This window comes from Megalobrama amblycephala, linkage group LG4 (genome assembly GCF_018812025.1).
Source record: "Megalobrama amblycephala isolate DHTTF-2021 linkage group LG4, ASM1881202v1, whole genome shotgun sequence".
NCBI lineage: Eukaryota > Metazoa > Chordata > Actinopteri > Cypriniformes > Xenocyprididae > Megalobrama > Megalobrama amblycephala.
The window spans coordinates 18366111-18392882 of NC_063047.1; the positions used below are offsets into that span (position 1 = coordinate 18366111).

The 26772-nt window shown below is 37.5% G+C and overlaps 1 protein-coding gene across 1 annotated transcript in view; it reads right to left on the reverse strand.

The window, feature by feature from the left end:
* Positions 1-25551, reverse strand: part of tnca (tenascin Ca) — a 63929-nt gene extending 38378 nt beyond the window's left edge. Inside the window, 5 exon segments of the mRNA XM_048188040.1 lie at positions 1769-1884; positions 2919-3182; positions 5227-6540; positions 7462-7999; positions 25309-25551. Coding sequence (XP_048043997.1) covers positions 1769-1884; positions 2919-3182; positions 5227-6540; positions 7462-7936 — 2169 coding nt within the window. The 5' untranslated portion in view covers positions 7937-7999; positions 25309-25551.
* Positions 25552-26772: the final 1221 nt, after the last annotated feature.

Sequence of the window (26772 nt, forward strand, 5' to 3'; positions counted from 1 at the left end):
TGTGAGTACAGTGGCTCAGTATTAATATTATAAAGCGACAAAATAACGACTTTTATAGTGATGGCCGATTTCAAAACACTGCTTCAGGAAGCATCGGAACATAATGAATCAGTGTATCGAATCTGCTGTTCGGAGCGCCAAAGTCACGTGATTTCAGCCGTTGGCAGTTTGACACACGATCTGAATCATAATTCGATACACTGATTCATTTGTGCTCCGATGCTTCATGAAGCAGTGTTTTGAAATCGGCCATCACTATAAAAGTCGTTATTTGGGGTTTTTTGGCGCTCCAAAAATATTCTCGTCGCTTTATAATATTAATATTGAACCACTGTACTCACATGAACTGATTTAAATATGTTTTTAGTACCTTTATGGATCTTGAGAGAGGAAATGTCATTACTCCCTATGGAGGCTTCACTGAGCCATCGGATTTCAACTAAAATATCTTAATTTGTGTTTCGAAGATTAATGAATGTCTGACGGGTGTGGAACGGCAAGAGGGTAAGTAATAAATGACAGAATTTTCATTTTTGGGTGAACTAACCCTTTAACTAACTAACTAACTAACTAATTTATTCATTTATTTAAAAATAATAATACAAAATTATAATCCTAAAAAATAATAATGAAGAAAAATCTTATCAGGCCAAAAAAAAAAGCTTAAAGCATAAAGAAATATTCTATTTCTTTAATCATTTTTTGAAGCACATGAAAAAATTCCGACAATACGATGAAGTATGAGATTTTATGTCATGCAATTTCGCCTCTCAGGTAGATACTGTAGAAGATATTGTGAGTAAAAAAAAAGTAATGGGTTCTTCTAATTTTGTTGTTGGCATTGTAGGGCCTTGGATTTAACAATGTTGAAAACCAGTGAACTTGATGGCCTCAAAGCTAGACATGTACTAAAAGCCCAACTGTGATTTCTGTCTATATTTATACCCCAATTATTGGCAGTCATGATAAATGTGTCATGCATTTAAAAGCTGTTAGTTTCCTAAATGCTGGTGGCATGAAACAACAGAACTGAAATTGAAGACCAAGTTCAAACATCTGGTATTTCTGGAGCACCATTAAAGTGAGTCTTAATGGAGACTTTATGGTTCAAGGATGGTCCTTTTTAATGGCTCTTTAAATGTGTGTATGAGCTCATGGCCGCCTTTAGCTCTGACTCAAATGGAGAAAATGCCCCTTCACATCATTACTAATGAACAGTGATTAACTTGGCCATTACTCTGTTTTAAATACAAGAAAGAGAGAGAGCCTCTGAAACAAGCCACATGACCATATAACCCTGGGACCTAGGAATAAGCTGCTGTGTGAACACCTTACCGCAGTAAATCTGTTGACCTAAAGGTTGACATGTTATGTTCTTCCAGCTGGTAAAGAGATACATTTTTACTGTTAGTTTTACTGTAGGTTATTAAAATTATAAAAATGTTTCATGTTTTTAGCATCTAAGATATTTCAACACTTTTCTTGCACTTTGCTTTATAGAATGTGGCTCCAAAATTTGTTCATGTCCTGGGAAGATGTTTTTATAATGAAACTGACCTAAATACCTTTACCTAATAAGGCATCAAAATATATCCATTTTGGGTGTGTTTTCTGACTCAAATTCTTTTCGTTTTTTGTAGTCCGAACTGCCAATTAAATAAATAAATATATAAAAATGTAATGTCAAAGTTTAGTAGTGTATGAATCTGAATTCTTAAATGTTTTGCCTAGAAAATAGCCTTCAACATAGTTTCCAATAGTTTCCAACCGTGTTACGAAAGATGAGCTCCCAGCCGTCGAATGGAAAGTTCAGCTGGTCCCACAAAACCTCCACAGACGTATCAGAGATGGATTTAAACTTCAGGCCCTCAGGCTGTGGTAGATCTGTAGGGAAAGAGCACAGGTTTCTTAGCAGAGTATTATGACGTTCATTAAAGTTTATTAGCAATGTTCAGTGCCTGGATTTAAGAGGTTCACCTGTGCAAATGTATAGCAATAACTAACCATGAAGTGTTGATTATAGCATTACATTTAGATCTATGGCATTATATTTAGATCGTGGCATGAAAGGTTGCAGTGATGAACATTGTAGCCGATCACAGACATGTTGTTGAGCGCATGAAAGCAGTGATCTTGTCATTGCAACTCAATTTCTGCACACTAACGAATGCTTTCATCATAACTAACAGTGCAAACGCGATGTAACTAAGAGATTCATTGAACAAAACGTGAGTTTTGGTGCGAGTCCAGAACTCAGTCACTGATAAACTCGTGCTGTTTGATTGACAGCTCCAGCGATTGTAAAGGGAGCGTTCTTTGATCGCTTTCTATATATAATTAATCACCATTTAATTAACAGATTATTTTCATCCTACAAAGAGAAACAACGTGAAGTTGACTGTTTAGTCACTGGTTTGATTTACTGACACACAGACAAAGAACATCTGACTGTACATGAATCATTAATATCAGATCAGATCATTAGAATCAACACAGTTACTTACATGTTGTTGCATTACTGTCGAGTCCATATCATAAAAGTCTGTTTGCAAAGCCTGCGCCGAAATGTGATTGATTTACCAAAGAATCCACAGTGAAATGTACAGAATACACATAAATAAAGCTCAACTGAGACATTTACATTGTTGAAAATAAATGACCATATTCATAGCATTAGGATTTATATTTTTAGTCCTGTATCGCTCTTTTCTCCTCGTCAACTCACTAATATGCCAGTGGGCGGGGCTAACGTTGCAATGATGAAGTAAGCATTGATTTCTTCTGCGGAGGCAGCATATTACCTATCTAGGCACATTCTAAATATATGTAAATAAATATATATATTTTTAGCACAAAGTGTCCAGGTTTGTGTAGTGATTGCATGTGTGTGTAATGTTGACCAGGGTGTGTGGACGTACGTGTGGCCACTCTGGCACTGACTGGAACGCTCCTCTTGTTGTTGAGGACGGCATAAACATTGATCAGGTACTCAATTCCAGGCTCCAGCTCAGAGACGGTAGCAGACGTCCGATCTCCAGGCACTCTGAAGTCTAACTGCAGGCCGCCTGGTGACGTCGGGATGTACGTGACTAAAAACTCCGTCACCAGCATCTCGTTCTTCCATGTGAGGTTCAACTTCTCCGTGGTCACATCTGTGATGGTCAGGTCTTCCGGTGGTGAGACTGGGAAAGATATTAAGGCTCATTTATGTCACAGATGTTGAGAGACTGAACAACCTTTAATGCCAAGTGGTAGGAAAATTGTCCATGTCTCCACTGTGGTGACTGGGAAACATCCAATCAAACTATGGAGAGGTTTCAATTAAGCTACACTGAGCAAATTATCTTTTGTTTCTTATTAATGGCAGTTTTTTTGACCTCCACAACTAATGTTCCTCTATATAAATCTAATGGATTTCACAGGCATACATATGGTATTAGTCAAGAAACGAGTTTGCTGTCAAAGTATAAAAATCTAGCATATTCAGCACTCTTCTGTGCAATAAGTTGGATCTAAAAATCATGTGTTATGTACAGTATGCAGTTTGACCTTCATTTTGTTATTTATTCCTGCCCACATATTGTTCCAAACACACATGACTTCAGAGAGATGTTAGGAAGAGGTATGTATATTTAATTTAAATTGTTGTTTGCAGAAAATCTTCCCTCCACCCTAATTCTTGACACTGTAAATCATGCCACACTACTCAAATCTAACATGGCCTAAAACACAATTGGGTCTCATGTGACCATCACCTTCAAGCCTAATAGGATTCAACACTTTTTGAATTAAATTTTCCAGCAAATATCATTTCACATTATGGCCTGTGTGTCACAAATGTTTTGTATAGGTTCAGAAGTGCTATTTTTCATTATACACTACCGTTCAAAAGTTTGAAGTAAGTAAGATTTCTTAATTTCTTAATCAACACAACTTACCATCACCATCTTTAGTATCATTATTGTAATTATTACTGTTATTATTATCACTGATATTACTGTTGTCGTCATGACAAAATATTATCATTATTATTATACATGCAATTACTATTTACATGCTTCTACTATTACCCATCTGTCATTTCTGCTTATTTTTCATTGCTGTTACTTTCACTGCTGTTTTATTGTTGTTTTTTGTGTTTTGTTTTGTTATGTTTTGTGTTCACCCTATGTTGTAAGTTTTGCACTCTTAAAAAAAAAAAAAAAAGATTTCTTAATGTTTTTGAAAGAAGTCTTCTATGCTCACCAAGGCAGGATTTAATTGATCAAAAAAACAGTAAATCAGTAATATTGTGAAAAAAAAAAAAAAGAAAAATGGGAAATGATGGCTTAGCAACTAGTTTAAATAAAAAAGTTATTTTATATTTTATTTTATTACAGTTAAAATTTATTTTATTTCAAGAAACATTTTTTTAATGTTTTAGATTTAATTTTAGTTAACTATAATAACCCTGATAATGACTAAAGACCCCAATATAGTTCAAATGAAATCGAAGAATTAACTAATGTTACAATTTCGAACAAAATCAGGCCAAAAAGTTTGGCCAAAGTCCGTTTGGAGTTTTTTTTAGGGATTTCGAAACAGGGTTGCCAGGTTTTCACAACAAAACCCACCAATTGCTACTCAAAACTAGCCAATGACATTTTTGGAGGGGTTCCCCTGGTAAAATTTGTAGCTAAATTTCATGTTATTTGGGGTCGCTTTAAAATGCGGACATGAAAAACAACCCGCCCAATTTCAAGTAGCAAGTAGCCCAATACTGCGGGAAAACCGCGGACTTGGCAACATTGGTTCGAAACAGCTCGCTCTCAGGAAACTCTCAGGAAAAGTTCGCTCCAGCTGCAAAACATCTTCGTACTACCATTTGTCCGTGACGATAATGTAATTAAATTTTAAAATGAAAAAATATAAAAATGAAAAAGAATGCAAAATAAAAACTATAATAGAATATCTGCTAGGGATGCACGATGCACGGTATTGGCCGATATGTGCTCATTTTTAATGTTATTGTTATCGGCCTGATAAGAAAATTTGTCCGATATATAAAGCCGATAAATAACGCATTAATAGTAATCAGGATCTCAAAAATAATATACAAATTTTGGCTTTGATTAATGGACCAATATATCGGTTATCAGCTTTCAAATATAGAGAAATATTGGTTATCGGTATAGTCCAAAATGTTCATATTGGTGCATCCCTAATACCTGCTCTTATAACAATTACCTTCTGAGCAATCCTCGCCAATGTAGCCTTCATCACAAACGCAGCGCCCGTCCACACACTGGCCTGCTCCATTGCATTCGTTCGGACAGCTTCTTTCCCTACAGGCATCTCCAACGAATCCCTCGTCGCACACACATTTTCCGTTGACGCAGCGCCCGCGGTTGTTGCAGTTTCCTGGGCAGGTGGGAACGGAGCAGTCCTGGCCTTCAAAACCCTCCTGGCAAACACATCGGCCCTCCACGCAGCGTCCTCGGCTGAGACAGTCATTGGGACATTTCTTTTGACCGCAGTCCTCTCCGGTGAAGCCTTCGTCGCAAACGCACTGCCCTGCGACGCAGCGTCCGCGGTTCAGGCAGTTGTTCGGGCAGCTCAATTCACTGCAGTCTTCGCCGGTGAAGTCTGCAAAGCAAACGCACTTCCCGTCCACGCACTGACCTCGGCCGTAACAGTCCGACGGGCAGGTTTTGATGCTGCAGTCCTCGCCGCTGAAACCTTCTTCGCAAACGCACTGCCCGTTAACACAACGCCCCCGATTATTGCAGTTATTGGGGCATCTGAGCTCTGAGCAATCGTGGCCTTGGAAGCCGACGTCGCATTCGCAACGGCCGTCAATGCAGCGACCTCGGTTGTTACAGTTGTTCGGGCACGAGAGCTTCCCGCAGTCCTCTCCGTGGAAGCCCATGTCGCAAATGCACACTCCGTTAGAGCAGCGTCCCCTTTCGTTGCAGTCGTTCGGACAGGTCAAGCTGGAACAGTCCTCGCTGGAGTAGCCGGCGTTGCATATGCAGCGGCCATCGATGCAGAAGCCTCGTCCCGAGCAGTCGTTCAGACAAACGAGCGCCCCGCAGTCCTCCCCGGTGAAGCCTTTGTCACAGTAACAGGTCCCGTTGTCGCATCGTCCGCGGTCGTAGCAATCATTCGGGCAGATGAGCTCGGAGCAGTCGAAGCCGGTCCAGGGTTCAACGCAGACGCACTCACTATCAACGCAGCGGCCGCGTCCCAAACAGTTGTTGAGGCAATCTGACTCCATGCAATCTTCCCCAGAGAAGCCTTCATTGCAAACACACACTCCATCGACGCAACGACCGTTCTCACCGCAGTCAACCAGACAGGTTTTCAAGCTGCAGTCCTCACCCGTGAAGCCTTCAAAACACTGGCACTTTCCGTTAACGCAGCGGCCCTGGTCGCTGCAGTCCCCGGGACAGTCGGGAATGGTACAGTTGGGGCCATTCCATCCGGGGTCACAAATGCAGCCGCAGGATTCCGTGCTGTAGTTTCCATGGCCGCTGCAGTAGGGCTTCGTTCCTACAACACCTAAAGAATCAGGAGATATGTGTATTTACATTTGTGCTTGTATCCAAAAGTTATACATTTTATAAGTTAATGCATTCCCTGTGAATAGAACCCATGGCCTTAGCGTTGCTGGCACCATGCTGTACTGGTTGAGCTACAGGAATAGGCTACATACAATTTTCCATTGAGGAAATATCACATTTGCCAAGATAATCAAATAGCATTTGCTAAGGAAGATGCATAAAAACATTAATAGACTTTACAAGCATTATAACTTCCTATTTACAAGTTGTACAGGTTTGCCAAAGTACATTGCAAACAGTTTAAGTGTTACAGGATTGTCACATGAAGACATTAGCATTAGGCAGCGGCTTTATAGATTACAGCACTGATTATTTTTATTTATGATATAAATTAATTCTGTTTCTGAGGAAGGATAAATAAACATTTTTCTTCATGCTTTATTGTCTCTAGGGTGAAATTTTTATTTTTAATATTATTTTTTAATTTAATAAATTATATTCTGTCTCTGAGCAATAAAAAATAAACACACACACAATCAATTATTTTAAGATTTAAGTATTTGTGGTTAAAAAGTATATCATTTTTATTATAATTTTTTTTTTTTTGAAAATGACCGATCGTTTCGCTAGATATGACTCTTATTCCTCGTCTGGGATCATGTAGAGCTCTTTGAAGCTGCACTGAAACTGACATTTGGACCTTCAACCCGTTGAACCCCAGTGAAGTCCACTATATGGAGAAAAATGTTTTCCTCAAAAACCTTAATTTCATTTTTACTGAAGAAAGAAAGACAAACATCTTGGATGACATTGGGGTGAGTAAATTATCAGGAAATTTTCATTCTAAAGTGAACTAATCCTTTAACACTGTGAAACGTTTGACCCTCAGTAAAGAAGTGAAACTCTCTGTCCTGTGTACCTGAGACCTGTGCGCTGCAGCAGGTGGATTCTGTGCCGCATTGCTGTCTGAGTGTGGACAACTCGCTCTCCAACGTCTCCAATCGACTCAGCAGTTCCTTCAGATCCGGCAGTCCATCTGTACAGGCACAGGCCTGCTTGGGAATGTTGATGCGATGAGTGAAGACGATCTGATTACTGCTGTCCAATGTGTGGTCTGTTACTTTTGAGACAGATGGTGCAACCTTCTCCTCAAGAACCAAACCACCAGAAGACTCCAGATCCTCTGAGCACAGAGAGCTGCCTGGAACTTTGATGTTGTAAACATGGTTGAAAACTACCGGTCGGGAAGAGTTCGGAAGGGTAACGTTGTGCATGCCGGGAATTGTCAGAGCTTCCCGTCGGTGCCTGATCATCTTCTTTACAAGGCCGGCTTGATTCAGAGTCATCAGGGTGGCCAAAACCAAACAGCTGACAGTCAGGTGTCCTGACCACATGTTTCTGCACTAATGGATGCTTGTCTTGGCAAGAAAGCCTGCCTGGTGAGTCTGGTGCTGTCTCTGAAAAAGCAAAGACACAAAACATATCATAAAAAATTAAAATGACAATACAATACTAGAAAAGGCAGAAAGGTTTCTGGAAAACCCTTTCGAAGCACCATCAATTCTTTAGAGTGTTATTTTAGTATCATTGAGATACTACTATATTTTACATTTATTTTGTTTTCAATTTAAAGTTGTAGTATGTTGTTTCAAGGGAAACATTCTATTCATTTAATTTAACTAATAAATAACTAAAACTGAAACTGAAAATAAATAAATAAACTAAAAAAGAAACTAATAAAAATGCATTATGTGAGAGGTAAAGTGACTTGTCTGTAATAAAATATTGATATAATACTGTATATTCAATGCATGTATTGAATCAAAGCCGATTTAAAGGTGCCATCGAATGTTTTTTAATGTAATATAAGTCTAAGGTGTCCCCTGAATGTGTCTGTGAAGTTTCAGCTCAAAATACCCCATAGATTATTTTTTTTTTAATTCATTTTTTAACTGCCTATTTTGGGGCATCATTAGAATTGCGCCGATTCATGCTGCGGCCCCTTTAAATGCTCGCGCTCCCCACCCACGGAGCTCGCGCTTGCCTTAAACAGTGCATAAACAAAGTTTACATAGATAATATAACCCTCAAAATGGATCTTTACAAAGTGTTTGTCATGCATACTGCATGCATGCGTCGGATTATGCGAGTATTGTATTTATTTGGATGTTTACATTTGATTCTGAATGAGTTTGAGGCTGTGATCCGTGGCTAACGGCTAATGCTACACTGTTGGAGAGATTTATAAAGAATTAAGTTGTGTTTATGAATTATAAAGACTGCAGGTGTTTAACCACATTTAACAGTACATTAGCAACATGCTAACGAAACATTTAGAAAGACAATTTACAAATATCACTAAAAATATCATGATATCATGGATCATGTCAGTTATTATCGCTCCATCTGCCATTTTTCGCTGTTGTCCTTGCTTGCTTACCTAGTCTGATGATTCAGCTGTGCACAGATCCAGACGTTAATACTGGCTGCCCTTGTCTAATGCTTTGAACATGGGCTGGCATATGCAAATATTGGGGGCGTACATATTAATGATCCCGACTGTTACGTAACAGTCGGTGTTATGTTGAGATTCGCCTGTTCTTCGGAGGTCTTTTAAACAAATGAGATTTATATAAGAAGGAGGAAACAATGGAGTTTGAGACTCACTGTATGTCATTTCCATGTACTGAACTCTTGTTATTTAACTATGCCAATATAAATTCAATTTTTAATTCTAGGGCACCTTTAAAGTCTGCACCAGTTATTGAACTAAATTTATTGCCACTATCTTACAGGACTATGAGGTCCATCGCTCATCACTATTGATACCCTTATTGCTGAATCATAAATTCATTTTTTTCTTTTTCTAAGACACTCTGCCAGATTCCTAAAAAATATAGTCTTTTTTTGTCTTTGAGCATATTAGTAAAATCTGCCTTTCCCGTCTGCACTCTTGAGCTGGGATGACTTCATATCTGGACATGGGAGCTGTGTAATTTGTGGATGGTGGAATGGGGCCAGAGTCTAAGTCTCCTCCGCAGCGTGGGAACACTCATCTGAATCTCGTTCTGGATGTCCGTGCAGCCTCCACATGTCTCAGATGTCTGAGCGTGTGCAATGTCAGAGAGGAAAACTTGACTGCAGGACCTCAGTGTGATTCAAAAGAGATATAAGACACCTCCACCACCGCAACGAGAGGGACTTCCTGTCTCTACTGTGCGAGCGCCACTTCCAAACTAATTGCAAAGCCATTTATTTTCACTGAGCAGTTCAATGATAAGCTTTGTGCTACAAGTTAAGGCATAAAATACATGCTTTTTTTTTTTTTTTGCATGTGCATAATTTGAGAACCCTTTAATGAGATCCTTTGAGTCCAGGCCTGTAATTATGTTAATAAAAGTAACTTGGCCAGACCTGCTCATTTCAATGATGGACACACTTCCTGTTGCTAGTAGGGCTGAATCAAATAGACCAGGTTCTAGCCACACATATGACTTTAAGACAGAGATGTTTTACTAGTGTTTCTGATATAAAGGTGCTGTAAGTAACTTGTTTTGGAATACCACACATACTACCTGACAGATATCAGTGAAATGTGCGTCATGTGATCTCACACCTGTGCCTGTGACAGTACACTCTGTAAACAGAGTCAGTGGAAACAAGCCAATCAGACAGGCTCTCTGTCTGTCAATAATTTTGGTTAGAGTTAGTAAGTTTAATTATTTTCTGTGAATCTGTTCACACCATCTGTTTAAAAGAATCAATTCAAAACACTAATTAAAGTAAATAAATAAATGTATATTATATATAGAAGATGTATATACAGAAGACTCAGTCGATAGCATGAGAATAGTCACCCCATTCTTTTACGAATCTCTTTTCATGTGACATTTTGAGCTGTTCTGCATTCTCTCTAAAGATTTTGCCAACTTCATAAAAATGCTTAAATAAAAATCATGCAATCTAATACTTCAGAAGCACAGTCATCACATTCTCAGTGCGCTAACAGCCTTTAAAACACATTAAAAGTTTATTACAGAAAGTACAGCCAGATATTAAAATTGCCACAGAGAGCATTTAGAGTCTGATGCAACAAAATTGTGAGATTAAGAACGAGAGAAACAAAGTGTAAATAAAATTTGAAGTGTTCTAGATGGTTCCCATGGCACTGATATGTGGTTGCTGAGATGTTTAGAATTATTGTTAGAATGTATGGCATAACAAGGCATAACATTATGAGCACTGATAGGTGAAGTGAATAACACTGATCATCTCTTCTTCATAACAGCACCTGTTAGTGAGTGGGATATATTAGGCAGCAAGTGAACATTTTGTCCTCAAAGTTGATGTGTCAGAAGCAGGAAAAATGGGCAAACGTAAGGATTTGAGCGAGTTTGACAAGGGCCAAATTATGATGGCTAGACGACTGGGTCAGAGCATCTCCAAAACTGCAGCTCTTGTGGGGTGTTCCCGGTCTGCAGTGGTCAGTATCTATCAAAGTGCTCCAAGGAAGGAACAGTGGTGAACCGGCGACAGGGTCATGGGTGGCCAAGATCATTGATGCACGTGGGGAGCGAAGGCTGGCCCGTGTGGTCTGATCCAACAGACGAGCTACTGAAGCTCAAATTGCTCAAGAAGTTAATGCTGGTTCTGATAGAAAGGTGTCAGAATACACAGTGCATCAGTTTGTTGCGTATGGGGCTGCATAGCGGCAGACCAGTCAGGGTGCCCATGCTGATCCCTGTCCACTGCTGAAAGAGCCAACAGTGGACACATGAGCATCAGAACTGGACCACGGAGCAATGGAAGAAGGTGGCCTGGTCTGATGAATCACGTTTTCTTTTCCATCACGTCGATGACCGGGTGCATGTGCCTCGCTTACCTGGGGAACACACAATCAACCAACTGCATTGTTAGTCCGCTGTGAGCAGCCTGCTAGTTGTTAAGTGCTTTTCCTTCAGGTTACAGAGGTGACATTTAAACTTGCCAGTTTATGGGTCTTCCAACCCGTGACCTTTGGGTTCTAGTCAAGACTCTTAACCACAACATCAGCTCATCTTCGCTCTTTGAAGTGTCCACTCTACGCTCCCAGGTTTTTTACATTCTTCCAAACTCTAACAAGGGCTGACCTCATGACCCCACAGCACTTAAAGGTCAGTTCAAAACGACACTTAAGACTAATGCAAAGGATCTACAAATCAGCACACGAGTTTATAAGATCGTATACACAGCATGCACACTATAAAGTTAAAATAAAGGCCAGTGATTGGGTCGCTATGGTACGTTCAGGAACAAAGGTTTGAATTCGGTGTAGATCTATTAAGTGTCCTCCTATGGTCTTTAAAACACCAGGATGTGAACATATAAACCTGAGCTTGAATTTCACAGGCTTTCCTCCTACATCTGGTGGGAGTTTCTGGAAAATACCTTGTGTGGCTAATGCTAATCTGGCTACAACTCACTAAACATTTGCTTTGTTACTTGCGACTACGGCTGGGCGGTATGATGTATGTGCCACGCAACGGAAATCTGTTGAGCGGTAGAGATTCTTCAATACCATTTATATTGCAGTATATCCAAAGTGCAATTAAAAAAAAACTCAACAACAAGCAGAAAACTACAGCCTGTTATGTAATCTGTTGTTGTGGTTCTTTCCAAAAAGTTAAAAAGTATTTAATTTACTGGCTCATAAAACATAATATATATATATATATATATATATATATATATATATATATATATATATACTGTATATGTGTGTGTGTGTGTGTGTGTGTATTTAGTTGATCTTTTACAAAATAGGATAACTTATAAACAAATATAAGAAAAAGTGGATTTTTTTTATTTTATTTTTTATTCATAATTATGACTTAGTATCTCAAAATTTTGATTTATAGGTACATAATATCTCATAATTTTAACTTTGTCAATTTCAATTTTATTTCATAATTGACTGTTTATGTCAATTTCAACTGTCATAATTTTGATTTTTTTATCTCATAAACATATTTTTTTATGCCTTTTTTTCACTCTTCATCTCATAATTATGACCTTGTATCATATTATGACCAATTTCTATATCATAATTATGATATGCTTTTATCCAACTTATAAAAGAGAATTATAAACAAATGTAAGAAAAAGTGGACAGTTTTTCGTATGTCCATAATTTTGATTTATAGGCATTATTTAATACCTAGCTTATATATATATATATATATATATATATATATATATATATATATATATATATATATATATATATATATATATATATATATATATATATATATATATATATATATATACATATACACAAACAAACTAAGCAATCTGTGAAATATACTAAGAAATAAATATGTCTTTAAGAATATTATAAAGGGAAATCCTCCTTCTGGAACATAAATTAGTGCTTTCTTTAAGTTATAATCCAGAATTACTGTATCTTTATTAGTTTTCCCTGTACTGGCAACAGAAAGGAAACTTTCCCACCTGGAAAATAGGGACTAGGAATGTTGGCCTGTGTATTCAGCCATCTGTTTTGCCTGGTCCACAGCGAAGACTCTGTGCATGTGTGTGTGTCATACGAGTTTAGACTAGAAGAGCTTCGGCCGTCAAAGGTTTTCAGCGTTCAGTAGATTCCACCTCTAACAAATATACAATTTGGTGGAAGTCTAGAGCTTAAAGATAAACCATCCACTGTAACCCTATAGCAGGATGTATCAATCTACACTTCAGGAGAAGTATAGAGCAGACTGCGTGCTGTATATGTGAAAGCTCTCACATGTTTAGTCCACTGCCAGTGGGCGATTACAAGACTTTGATTGATGTCTATGCCGAGCACAATGCCATATGCTGTTTTGCTTGCTGAGGGAAACAGATTTAAAATCTTTCTGTGTGCTAATTACTTTCTAGAAAATAAAGCATCAAAGTATTGTTGTGATTGACATCGTGCTTTTATTACAGCTGCAATAAAACACCTTACAATACAAAAGTTATTTAAATCATTAGGATAGGGGATTGTGCAACCACATCTAGAGGCTTTTTAACGGGGTGGTTGATTATGATTTCACTTTTTAACTTTAGTTATTGTGTAATGTTGCTGTTTGATCATAAACAACATCTGCAAAGTTACGACGCTCAAAGTTCAATGCAATATATTTTTTAATGAATTTGCTGTTTAAGGACTACAACAAATGACTCGTAGGGACTACAACGAGCTTTTTCATGGGTTAGTGACATCACCAACCATTAAATTTGCATAAACCCTGCACCCGGGAACACACAACAAAGGAGGTGAGGCCATGTTGGGCTGCTTTAGAGAAGAGGAAGAGTTGTTGTAGTAGAGTGTTGTTGACATGCCATCATTTTACGCCGGACTGCTTCACAAACAAGGGTCAATTCAACACTGGATTTGCACTAAAGATTAACATGACGGCACATGCTAGTCGATGAGTTGAATCAACTCCACAGCTCATAAATTTATCCAGTAACCATTCAGAAACGTCCAGTTTCATTCTAAAAGTTGTAACTTCTTCCTGAGTCTCTCCATCAGTGTCGACTCCGGTTTGAACAATGTAAGGCTGAACACCGTTACTGACAATCCTCATTTTGGCTGTGTGAGATTCTCCAGTTTTGTTGTTGTTGAGCAACCGAAGCACGAGCTGTTAAAGCTCCGCCCTCTTCAGGAAAGGGGGCGGGGAGCAGCAGCTCATTTGCATTTAAAGGGACACACAAAAATGGCGTGTTTTTGCTCATACCCAAATAGGGGCACATCTGACAAGCTATAATAAATGATCTGTGGAGAATTTTGAGCTGAAACTTCACAGACACATTCTGGGGACACTAGAGACTTATATTACATCTTGTAAAAGGGGCATAATAGGTCCTCTTTAATATTCATGAGAAAATCATCAACTTAAAAATATCATTTTTTTATTTATTTACTTTTTAGCTCCAGAAGTAGCCTAGTTCTCAATTCAACGTGATCTCATGAGAATATGTGTGTATTTTTACGTAAAGTGTGGTTCTACCACACGTGCATTTACTTACGTTTTCATACACACAGAAACATACAACATTGACATATTTATAGCACTAAAACGTAAAAATACTTACGTATTAACAGCAATAAAACATAAATCTTGTAACGTAAAGTGTGAATGTATATGAATTCCCATGTATTAATATTAAAATCATGGCATTAATGTTTTAAATCTGTTGTATTCAATTGTCATATCAATACATATTTTTAGTCGAATTTATTGAAAGCAGTTTACTTATCTACTTAATATGAAAATAACATTTCTGTTCGTGACTTGTGCTGCAACATTTTGAAATGAGTGCGTGCCTTCACGGAGAGAAGCCGGATTCATCATATTTTCATGGATTAATAAGTTAAATTCTGCTCTGTACCCTATAAAAAACTATAACCACCAGAGAGGACAGCGACTGGAACTCATCATCATTTGAACTACTTTTGGTACCACTTTTGACATTTTCGCAATTAAATAAATGATTGTGATTAGGTATGTTTGACTGTTGTTCTTTTATTTATAACAGTACAGAGTTTTAAGAAATGGTTATGGGTAGGTTTAGGGGTAGGTGTAGGATTAGCGGCTCAAAATATCGTTTTAATGTTAAAATTTTACAAAAATGGTCATTTTCCTACACATTTCTGACCATTATGTTTTATTCTTTTAACATCCATTTTAAAATGGTTATGTTGAGGTTTGGGATGGGGTTTAGGGATCTTACATTTATCTACAAAACAATAAAATGGAAATTGAACCACACCAAAATGAATGACTATTAACGTTGATTTGAATAAAAAAAAAAAAAAAAATTAAATTACATTACATTAAAAATTGAAAATTGTAAAAGAGACAAACGTAGAAGTGCTCTTAAATTCTTTTAAGAGTGAACAAACAACAAATAAATAAACAAATAAATAATAAACAAACGCACAAACCAATTGCACAGGAGCAACCCAAACTCAAAATTAAATTCGTGAATGAATAACTCATCCCATGAAGCATTGTAAAATATGTAATCAATTTTTAGTACAATATAAAGTACAATATAAAACTACTGATTGTAGTGACTGATTAAACACAATATATTTTAGACAAATACTTGCACAGTTTGAGAGTAAAGGGAGACTCAAATCATTTGCAGTGCTTCATGGGAGTGAGAGGTTACTGCTGAGCTTTTTTGTATGGGTTGCCATGCGTAACAAATTATGTGGACTGAATGAATTATGTGACACCAAATGCATGACAAAATACAGTTACACTTTAATGCATTCTGTACCAGAAAAGCTGTCCAAAGCCATAATGCATTTCATACTCTGAAAGGCAAAATCAGAAAATCACTACTGAAGTACAGGTGCATCTCAATAAATTAGAATGTCGTGGAAAAGTTCATTTATTTCAGTAATTCAACTCAAATTGTGGAACTTGTGTATTAAATAAATTCAATGCACACAGACTGAAGTACCCATCAATAAAAAAAACCCCATAAATTCACTATCTCAAATTAGAATACTTCATAAGATCAATAAAAAAAGTATATTTTAAACAGAAATGTCAGGCTTCTGAAAAGTATGTTCATTTCTATGTACTCAATACTTGGTTGGGGATCCTTTTGCATGAATTACTGCATCAGTGCGGCGTGGCATGGAGGCAATCAGCCTGTGGCACTGCTCAGGTGTAATGGAAGCCCAGGTTGCTTTGATAGCGGCCTTCAGCTCATCTGCATTGTTGGGTCTGGTGTCTCTCATCTTCCTCTTGACAATACCCCATAGAATCTCTATGGGGTTCAGGTCAGGCGAGTTTGCTGGCCAATCAAGCACAGTAACACCATGGTCACTGAACCAGCTTTTGGTACCTTTGGCAGTGTGGACAGGTGCCAAATCCTGCTGGAAAATGAAATCAGCATCTCCTTAAAGCTTGTCAGCAGAAGGAAGCATGAAGTGCTCTAAAATTTCCTGGTAGATGGCTGCGTTGACTGGACTTCAGAAAACACAGTAGACCAACACCAGCAGATGACATGTCAGCCCAAATCATCACTGACTGTGGAAACTTCACACTGGACTTCAAGCAACATGGTTTCTGTGCCTCTCCTCTCTTCCTCCAGACTCTGGGACCTTGATTTCCAAATTAAATGCAAAATTTACTTTCATCTGAAAAGAGGACTTTGGACCACTGAGCAATAGTCCAGTTCTTCTTCTCCTTAGACCAGGTAAGACACTTCTGACGTTGTCTTTGGTTCAGAAGTGGCTTGGTACGTGGAATGTGACAGTTATAGCCCATTTCCTGAAGACGTCTGTGTGTGGTGGCTCTTGATGCACTGACTCCAGCTTCAGTCCACTCCTTTTGAAGCTCTCCTAAGTTCTTAAATAGGCTTCCCCTGACAATCTTCTCAAGTCTGCGGTCATTACTTTCACTTGTACACCTTTTCCTACCACACTTTTTCCTTCCAATCAACTTTCCATGAATATGCTTTGGCACAGCACTCTGCGAACAGCCAGCTCTTTCAGCAATGACCCTCTGTGGCTTACTCTCATTGTAGAGGGTCTTGATGATTGTCTTCTGGACAACTGTCAAGTTCAAGACTTCCCCATCATGACTGCTGTTGGAATTACTGACCTAAACCCTGTATTTATACCCTGATAATGGTAATTTAATAGAACTTAAATATTCTAACAATTTGAGATACTGATTTTTTTTTTTTTTTTTTATTATTCTGATGAGCAGCAAGCTGTAATCATCAAAATGAAAACAAAAAAGTCTGGAAATATTTTACTTTATGTCTAATAAATCTAGAATATATTTAAGTTTTACTTTTTGAACTAAATTACAGAAAAAAACCTTCTAATTTATTAAGATATGAAGTATCCTGTATACTGAAGTATAATCTATAATATACAGGGGGTTGGGGGGAAACTCACATTATGAAATAAATGTTTTTCTCCAAAACATGTTGGCCACAATTATTGCACCCCTAGAATTTTTTATGACTGAAATATCACTGTATATTCCCATTCATATTTACATTTTTAGCACACCAGGGTGATCATGAACCATGACTTCCTGTTCCACAGAAGTATAATCATGAGGAAACACAAAGGCCAAATTCCCATAATCACTCATCACAATGAGTAAAACCAAAGAATATAATTCTGATGTGCAGCAAAAGATTGTTGAGCTTCACAAAATAGAAAGTGGCTGTAAGAAGATAGCTAAAGCATTGAAAATCCCCATTTCCACTATCAGGGCAATAATTAAGAAGTTCCAATCAACTAAAAGTGTTAAAAATCTGCCTGGAAGAGGACACGTGTCTAAATCATCCTAATGCATGGTGAGGAGGAAAGTTTGAGTGGCCAAAGATTTTCCAAGGATCATAGCTGGAGAATTGCAGAGATTAGTTGAGTCTTGAGTCACAGAAAGCCTAAAAAAATTATCAGACAGCACCTACATCCCCTTAAGTTGTTTGGGAGGGTTTCAAGAAAAATCCTCTGTTCTCATCCAGAAGCAATATCCAGCATATTCAGTTGTCAGACAAGACTGGAATTTCAAATGGGACCGGCTTCTATGGTCAGATGGCAGCAAACTCACCAGATGGGTTTGGTGCACACATGGATAAAAAGTACCCCATGCCCATTGTTAAATATACTTCTGGATCTTTAATATTGTAGGCCTATTTTTCTGCTGGAGGTCCTGGACATCATGATTCATGGTATCATGGATTCTATCAAATACCAACAGATTAAAAAAAATAATAATAAAAATTTAAAAACTACATATCATATTTATCAAAGGTGCCAATAATTCTGACCATAAATAAATAGCTTGATATGAAACTGTTACTGCAATACTGAAGCATGTGACAAGCTCTGTTATATCCGAATAATTCTGGATGGAAAGATACTTCATTGTCCTGCAAATCAATGCTTTCCTCATTAAGGCGACCTCCAGAACTCTCCAATTTCACTGAACTGCTGAATACTTCCAGAACATTGACCGTGATGAGGATACCATCAGAGAAATGCCCCTACATGACACTTTCCCTTTAAGTAAGTGAGAAGTTTCATGGTGTAACGGATACACCAGACATGAATTCACTCATTTTCAGTGGCCGCTTACCAAATCAAATGAGTGATTCTCATTAAAAAAGAACCTGGAAGTGATCCATCAGCACCAGGCCATCTGCACCACGGGTCCACATGCAACCCAGACCTGTCTGTCTAGACTCCCTGAGATTTATGGGAAGTAGGCGCTTATATCAAAGACTGCTCATGGGAACACAGACCCTAGAACACACCATATAACTGGTTTGCAGCGCAGCTGTCCGGTCCGGATCATCGTTGATGTTCATTTTATTCAACAACACCTGGATGTACTTGTCTAAAATGAAAATTTGCACTTGTACATGGTTTAGATTTCTTTAGTTTTCATGCTGACATCAAAAGGAAAGACTTGTTGACATCTTCAATGTTCAGAACAGCATACTAACTTAACACTGTGCTAGCAATTTGCAGCATATATCCGGTGGAAAATATGTATGGAATAACCACATGACCTACTGCTTTTGCGAAATGTGCGGTATACAACCAGAGCACACTGTACAGAACACTGTATTACACAATACAATGTATAACAAATCAACCAGATTAACCACAATTTTCAACACTTCTGTCTTGACTTATTTGATTAAGCTGCAATAAGTTAAAACATCTTCACTGATATGAAAATTTTGGCCGATACGATAACTGCTAATTCTTTACATTTGAAAGCCAATAACTGATATATTGGCAGATAAATCTAAATCCAAATTTTTATATCATTTTTTAGAGCCTGATTACAAAAACAAAAGTCTCACCATTAAAAGCCATGTCCCAAACACACAATTATAATGTTCTCATTATAATATATGACAGACTTTTGGTGCATATTGCACTTTTTGAAGTGATTTCAATCATATTTCAAGCAATTCAAAACCATAATGGCGAACAGTGCGCATCTGAAGTGTCTCAGTTGAAGGAAGTAATACATTATTTATCGCTTTAATATATTGGCCAATGATATTATCAGGCCAGTAACGATGACATTAAAAATGATCATATATCAGCCAATACCAATATGGTGGCCGATATATCCTGCACCCCTAAAAATCTCAAATTTCACACTAAAATAATGTTGTTTTTCTCTTACTTAAGTGAAGCCCTGAGGCCGTAGGTTAGTCTCACTCCAGCTGTCCTGACAGACCCAGACCCCTTTCACTCTCTTTCTCTCTGTTCCCATCATTCCTTCCACACCTTCACAGGAGGAACCGCACATAGCAGAGGCATCATAAACCCCCGTCTGCCGCTGACCTCTGACAATTTATGCCCTTTCATTTCAGCTGGATGGAGAAGGGGGCTTGACTCTTTCCTCAGGTCTTAAACCTCAAACGCTCACCTCAAACGTCCCACTGCGCTCACCTGATGCGCTTCCATAAACCTGATGATCAAACTGCCGGGTGAAAAAAGACCATCTGGTTTGTAGCATGAGCTTCAGAACAACCAAATGAATTGCAACAATTCACTCTGCATTACCATAATGATCATTTCACACCACAAAAAGGCCACACTTTCTGGTAATAGTGCAGTAGAAGTTAAAACACCATGTGCTGTCATTTATGGCCACCGAGTGTCATCAAAAATTTCTCTACATTCCACTTTCCAAAAATGGTGCGCATTTTCCTCATATTAAAGCTTGTGCTGTGTCATACAAATGGTAAAGTCTCTGTTCCAAAACCTAGTGAGCTGCCTTGCTGTCCCTTGTGAAAAAGTAAACTTCAGCATACTTTTTAAGAGTACTTGTTATGGAAATAATATATTATTAAAGAATATACTTAAGTGTGAAATGAATGTAATGCTTTCGGACACTTAATTGCATGTTATTTGTATGTATAATGTATTATAGTTTGAATTTATATTAAATGCAATTAGCTGAACTTCAGAATGCTTTTTGACCCACTTAATTAGGACTTACATTTCAAAATATATTAAACATAATAGAGAGTAACACACTACAGTTAAAATGATCATTTACATTCGCTTTAGTATGTTAGTCAACACATCAAAATAAGTGTACTTCTTTAAAGCACAACAAAAAATATATATTAAAACATGATTTAAAATGTATACTTTAAAAGTAAAACGTTTAATTTACCATTATTTTTTAACCAAAAAAATTAACCACTTTTTAACCACTTTTAACCATTACCATTATTTAAAAGTGTATTTAAGTATGTTAAGAAACAGTCAAAGTGTGCTCTCTTAAGTACACTTAAGTGGCCCTTCATTTACTTAATATTATATTATCTGCAAGTACAGTTTTTTAAATACACATATAAGATTTGACGTACACTACAGCTGCACATTCAATACAATTAAGCCAAGCGCACTTCTTTTTCCACAATGGGTTCACTGCCTGCAGAGGCAATTACTTTCTAAAACCCTATAATTAACTGATTATTAACCACTCTACATACTGTTGGCAGTCTGTGTGTCATTCAAGTAGAGTTCGGCATGGGACAATCGACTCAAAATTGAATTTAATGGAGTTTGACACTTGTGTGTTGCTACAATGCAAAACTCAAATAAGCATAAAACTTAAAATAGTCTATTTTTACTTTGACAATTTGTTGATACTTTTCAGTAATTAAAGTGATTTAGTTAGTAGGTATATTAGAGGGTAGCATAATGTTGCTATAACTTTTGAAATGGTCTTCTGGATGGTAGCACACTATGCTTTAAAATGTAGACAGCTCACTAGGTTATTTTTTGCTCACTTTATTGTCTGCTGAGCAAAAATCACTGAGCACTTAGCATGTGAGACCTCTCATCAACAAGCCACATGATTTGAAGAATCACTCACAAATGGTTTGGGATGAGTTACACACTAGTTTTGCAAAATTGGAAAGTATGAGCTATAATAATTAGATTAAAAAAAAACTGTCGAGACAAATTTTGAAGTTGGCTTGAGAAAGCCTGACCAGAAAGTTTGGAATTTTAAAAGCTTGAAGTTTAAATGGATGGATGGATGGATGGGTGGATGGGTGGATGGGTGGATGGATGGATGGATGGATGGATGGATGGATGGGTGGGTGGATGGATGGATGGGTGGGTGGATGGGTGGATGGATGGATGGATGGATGGGTGGGTGGATGATGGATGGATGGATGGGTGGGTGGGTGGATGGGTGGATGGATGGATGATGGATGGATGGATGGATGGATGGGAGGATGGATGGGTGGATGGATGGATGGATGGATGGATGGGTGGATGGATGGATGGGTGGGTGGATGGATGGATGGATGGATGGATGGATGGATGGATGGATGGATGGATGGATGGATGGATGGATGGATGGATGGATGGATGGATGGATGGATGGATGGATGGATGGATGGATGGATGGATTTGAATTTTGTCAGCTGTTTGAAAAGTCTTGGCTCATTTTTAACATTCCGTTAATAAGTCTATGGGATTTTTATGATTTTTAATCTTCATTTTTAGGAAAACCATAAGTCAGATCAGAAAACATAGAGCACGCTAGGTCAGAACAGTCTGAAGGTCTGACTTTTGGAGGTTGTAGAGTCAAAGCTCTAGGAGGAGTTAGAGTAAGAAATGTTAGTCTCAGAAGAATAACTTAAATAGCATTTCAAGCATTTGTTAAAGTGAGAGCTACACATTAAATAGTAATGGTTTGTTTACACACCTAAACCTCAAAAACCACAATGTCTGGAGTCTTTCCCTTACACAGACACACACACATACACACACACCCACCCACCCCTCAGCTGCTTCCCAACTGCACCACAGATCATTCTCCTGTTTCCATAGGAGGATGTCATTTTCATGATGAGCACTCAAGTCATATAGAAATGCACAGACTGACAGATGGATATGTGCCTTTTGCCAGGTGATATCAAAGTAAGACAACCGCACTCGTTTCAGTCTTTCATCAGTCTGTCAGAATCCCTTACATAAAAACATAAATATGTTCATGCTCACTGCATGAAGACGATGCCTTAAAGTCACCATGAATTCAAAATAGACAATTATTGTTATTTATGGAATATTGCAGTATTTATTATAAATGATTTATCCATGTACAATTCATGCGCCCTCATAATGAAAATAATTTCCTCTCCCTCTTACAGCCACATCTCTTCTCTTCTCTGATGATATGTTTACTGGCGTGACGGCGGGGCAACCTGTCATTCACATGAGATCGACCAATAGCAAACCACAACCATCCAATCAATCCCTGATGGACAAAAACAAGTCCCTCCCTACTTTTTTTTTTTCTTGTTCGAGAAGCTATTTCACTCAGATATACATCACAATAGGAAAAAATTCTATTGCAACTTCAGTTTCGTGCCAACTATAAAGGATCAGACCGAGCAGCACAACACATTTGTAGCCATTCAGCAGTAGGGGGCGTGTCCACTCAAGAGGGGGGAGGAGAGAGAGTGAGCTAAAGAGATTTTTTAAAGAAAGACTGTAGAAAGAGAGATGGCTGAGAGACATTACAAAAGAGAAAAATCAGAAGAATATCACTGGAAAATGAAGGCTATAATCAGGCAAGAGCTTCAAAAAGCTTCAATGCGCTGGAGAGACCTAAGCGAGAAGGCCTGAAAACGAATGCCGAGGTTTTTCTGATCCATACGTGAGCAACATTGGTTTTTAATGTCATGTTTGGAGCTGGTGTGCTGCTGGTGACTAACAACAAACTCTTGTGTATTGTATGTTCATTTTTTGTGCTTCCTTGTTGTTCATTTGTCATCTTCGCTTTATTTTTGATAAAGACACATTAACTTGTGCATTGCATGTTAGTGGATTTTGGCGGCGGAGCAATGAAGGGAGGGGTGAGAGTGCACATTCTTAAAAAGTAAATTTTTTTAAATAATGTGCACTAATGAGACATTTTCAATAGGGCCAGGAACATATATTCAGATTTGCCAAAATAAAATATAATAAATCTCAATATGAACTCCAAAATTACCATTTTAAAATTTGTCTAATTTGGGTCTCATTTTCATATCTCCAAAAAAAAAAAAAAAAAAGTGGAGAAACATCTGAGACAATGTTGATATTTCAAAACCAAGAACTCAACTGAATCTCCACAGCTGTGAAAAAACAACCTCTAGAAAAAAAAAAGTTCCAACACATGAAAAAAAAAAAAAAAATTTTTAAATGGAAGTCTCTTTAATGTCTCAGTTGTTTCTCCTAGACAGCAATAAGATTAAATGGAAAGCAAAAGGAGTCTCCTGCTTCTCCTGAGAAAAAGAACCAATTAATCTCATGTGTCTCCTAGCTTCAGAAGAGATCTTAATGCCTCATAGAAAGAAATCAACATCTGCAATCAAAAGTCAGTTTGTTTCTCATTATGAACTCTGTATGATAACAGGAGACTCATTTGTATCTATTTTTACTGGGAATTTTAGGAGAAACATCTGAACTGATACTTCAAAATAACCAAGAACTCAACTGAATCTCTTCTGAGAAATACAATTTTCCTTTAGGTTCCAACATGAAAGAAAATAAAAATGAGATCTCTCTAATGTCTCAATTGTTTCTCCAAGACAGTAATGAGATTAGATGGAGAGCAAAACGAGTCTCCTCCATCTCCTAGAGTTTCAAAAATCTTTATGTCTCATGCTGTGTTCAGTAAGTCAAGAAAGTCTGCAATCAAAAGCCAGTATGTTTATCTCAGTATGAACTCTGGATGACTCATTTGTATCTATTTTTAGGATAATTTTAAGAGAAACATCTGAGACCAAGTTGATGCTTGAGAACTCTGAGAAATAAAACTTTGCTTTAGGTTCAAACACACACTCTAAAAAATGCTGGGTTAAAAACATCCCAAATTCCGATTGGGTTGTTTTAACCCAGCAGTTGGGTTACATGTTTGCCCAACCTGCTGGGTAGTTTTATTTAACTCAACAGTTGTTTAAAAATGACTGTATTGCTTGCTTAAAATGAACCCCAAATATCTTAGAAATTAACATTTATTAATAAGTTTAATGAATAATAATTAAACAATAATCATTTATTAAATTGATTAAATGTTCACCTTTTGATTATTATTGTTGCCTCTAGTAATTATGTGTCTGCTTTTTAATTTCCAACCTATTTTGGGTTCATTTTAAGTCAGCAATATAGTCATTTTTAAACAATAGTTGAGTTTAATAAAACTACCCAGCATGTTGGTAAAACATTTAACCCAATGACTGGGTTTGTCCATTTTTAACCCAAGTTGGGTTGTTTTTAACCCAGCATTTTTCAGTGCATATGGAAATAAAATAGAAATGACAACTCTTTAATGTCTCAATTGTTTCTCCAAGACAGTAATGAGATTAGAAGAGAAGCAGGAGACTCCTTTTGCTCAACCATTTAGTTTCAGAGATCTCAATGTCTCTTACTGTGCTCAGACTTGTCAAGAAATCAATGTCTGCAATCAAAAGTCAGCACGTTTATTTGAATATGAACAGAAATCTGACAGCTGACATTTTTAAGAGAAACATCAAGTTGATATAAAAAGGAAGCATAATTAAGAACTTTGCAATCTCCTGAGCAATGAAAGAGAAACCTCTGAGCAACCTCTGGGTCAGTAGCAGAGTGAATGGAAAGTTAAAAAAGCTCAACGTCCAAAAAAAGACTAAAGCATCGCATCCATAAGTTAACCACATCAGATGAAGTAGATAAAGATACCTGTGGTGATGAATCAAGCTTCCACTGAGCAAATCAGGTGCAGAAGATGTGAATCCAGCAATCCAGACCTCCAGCTTCCGTCTGTCTCCGTGTCTCCACGTGCTGGAAGATCTGAGAGCGTCGGTGATGTATTCCACACACCCCTCTGCTCGCCGAGCCTCTGAGCGAGAAGGAGAGAGAGGATGAAAGCACTACACCTCTCTAATATGAGAGACTTCAGTCAGAGCACTATGAATTGCAAGGACTGCCCTTAAATAGCCTTTCCACGAACTCATACACGTTCTCTCTCTCTCTCTCTCTCTTTCCCCTCCTGTTCTTCCCTCCTACTGCTTTGAGGTGTTGAGATGCCTACACACTCAGCATATATTACCCATACTCTCCTCTCCCTGGAGCGAGAACATACGCCTATACGTACAAGTTCAAGTGTGATATAAGATTCTACAGAGACAGAAAAGCAAAGAGAATATTTAATAATCCTACAATTTTAATCCAAGTGCACTGCAGATATACTGCATGAACAGAAACATAAAGATGATGGACTAAAAATCAGAAACTATATGAAAGCATATGCCTGGATATGTGAGTCACAATGTGTCATTGCACAAAACATCAACAAAACATCAAATCAAGTATGCATAATACCCTTTAAAAGTTTTTTGAAAAATTAATATTCAGTAAGGATTCATTAAATTGATCAAAAGTGACAGTAAAAACATTTATAAATGATTTCCATTTCCAATTAATGCTGCTCTTTAAACTTTCAGAATCCTGAATAAAATTGATCATTCCACAAAAATATGAAGCAGTACAACTGTTTTCAACATTGATAATAATCAGAAATGTTTCTTGAGCAGCAAATCATCATATCAGAATGATTTCTGAAGGATCATGTGACACTGAAGACTCAAATTCAGCTTTGATCACAGGAATAAATTACATTTTAATATATATTACAACACAAAACAGTAATTGTAATTTTTAAACAGTCATTTTAGCACAATGCTATACAACTGCTACATTTCCCATTTATCCCAATTTCCTATGGGATTTTTTTTTCTCATTGAAAATCTTGTTTTCATGTCAAGAATACAGATTACAGAGGCAAAAATGTTTGCAAATGACATGCAAACTGTTACATTTCTATATAAAAAGGTCAAAAATTAAATCATGTTTTTATTGTTAAATCTTTAAAATCCAACTAGCCAATCATGTTTCAGTTGATGCCCATGCATGACTAAATAAATAAATGCTTTCCCCATCCCTGCTGGAAAAGAAGCTAAAACCAGCCAAAGCATATTGGCTTGTTTTAGCTGGTTTAAGCTGGTCAAGCTGGTCTCTTATCCTGACAAAGCTGGGGTTCAGCTGGGTTTAGTTGGTTGGTCAGCTGGTCTCTCATCCTGACCATCTACAAACCCGATTCTAAAAAAGTTGGGACACTGTACAAATTGTGAATAAAAACAGAAT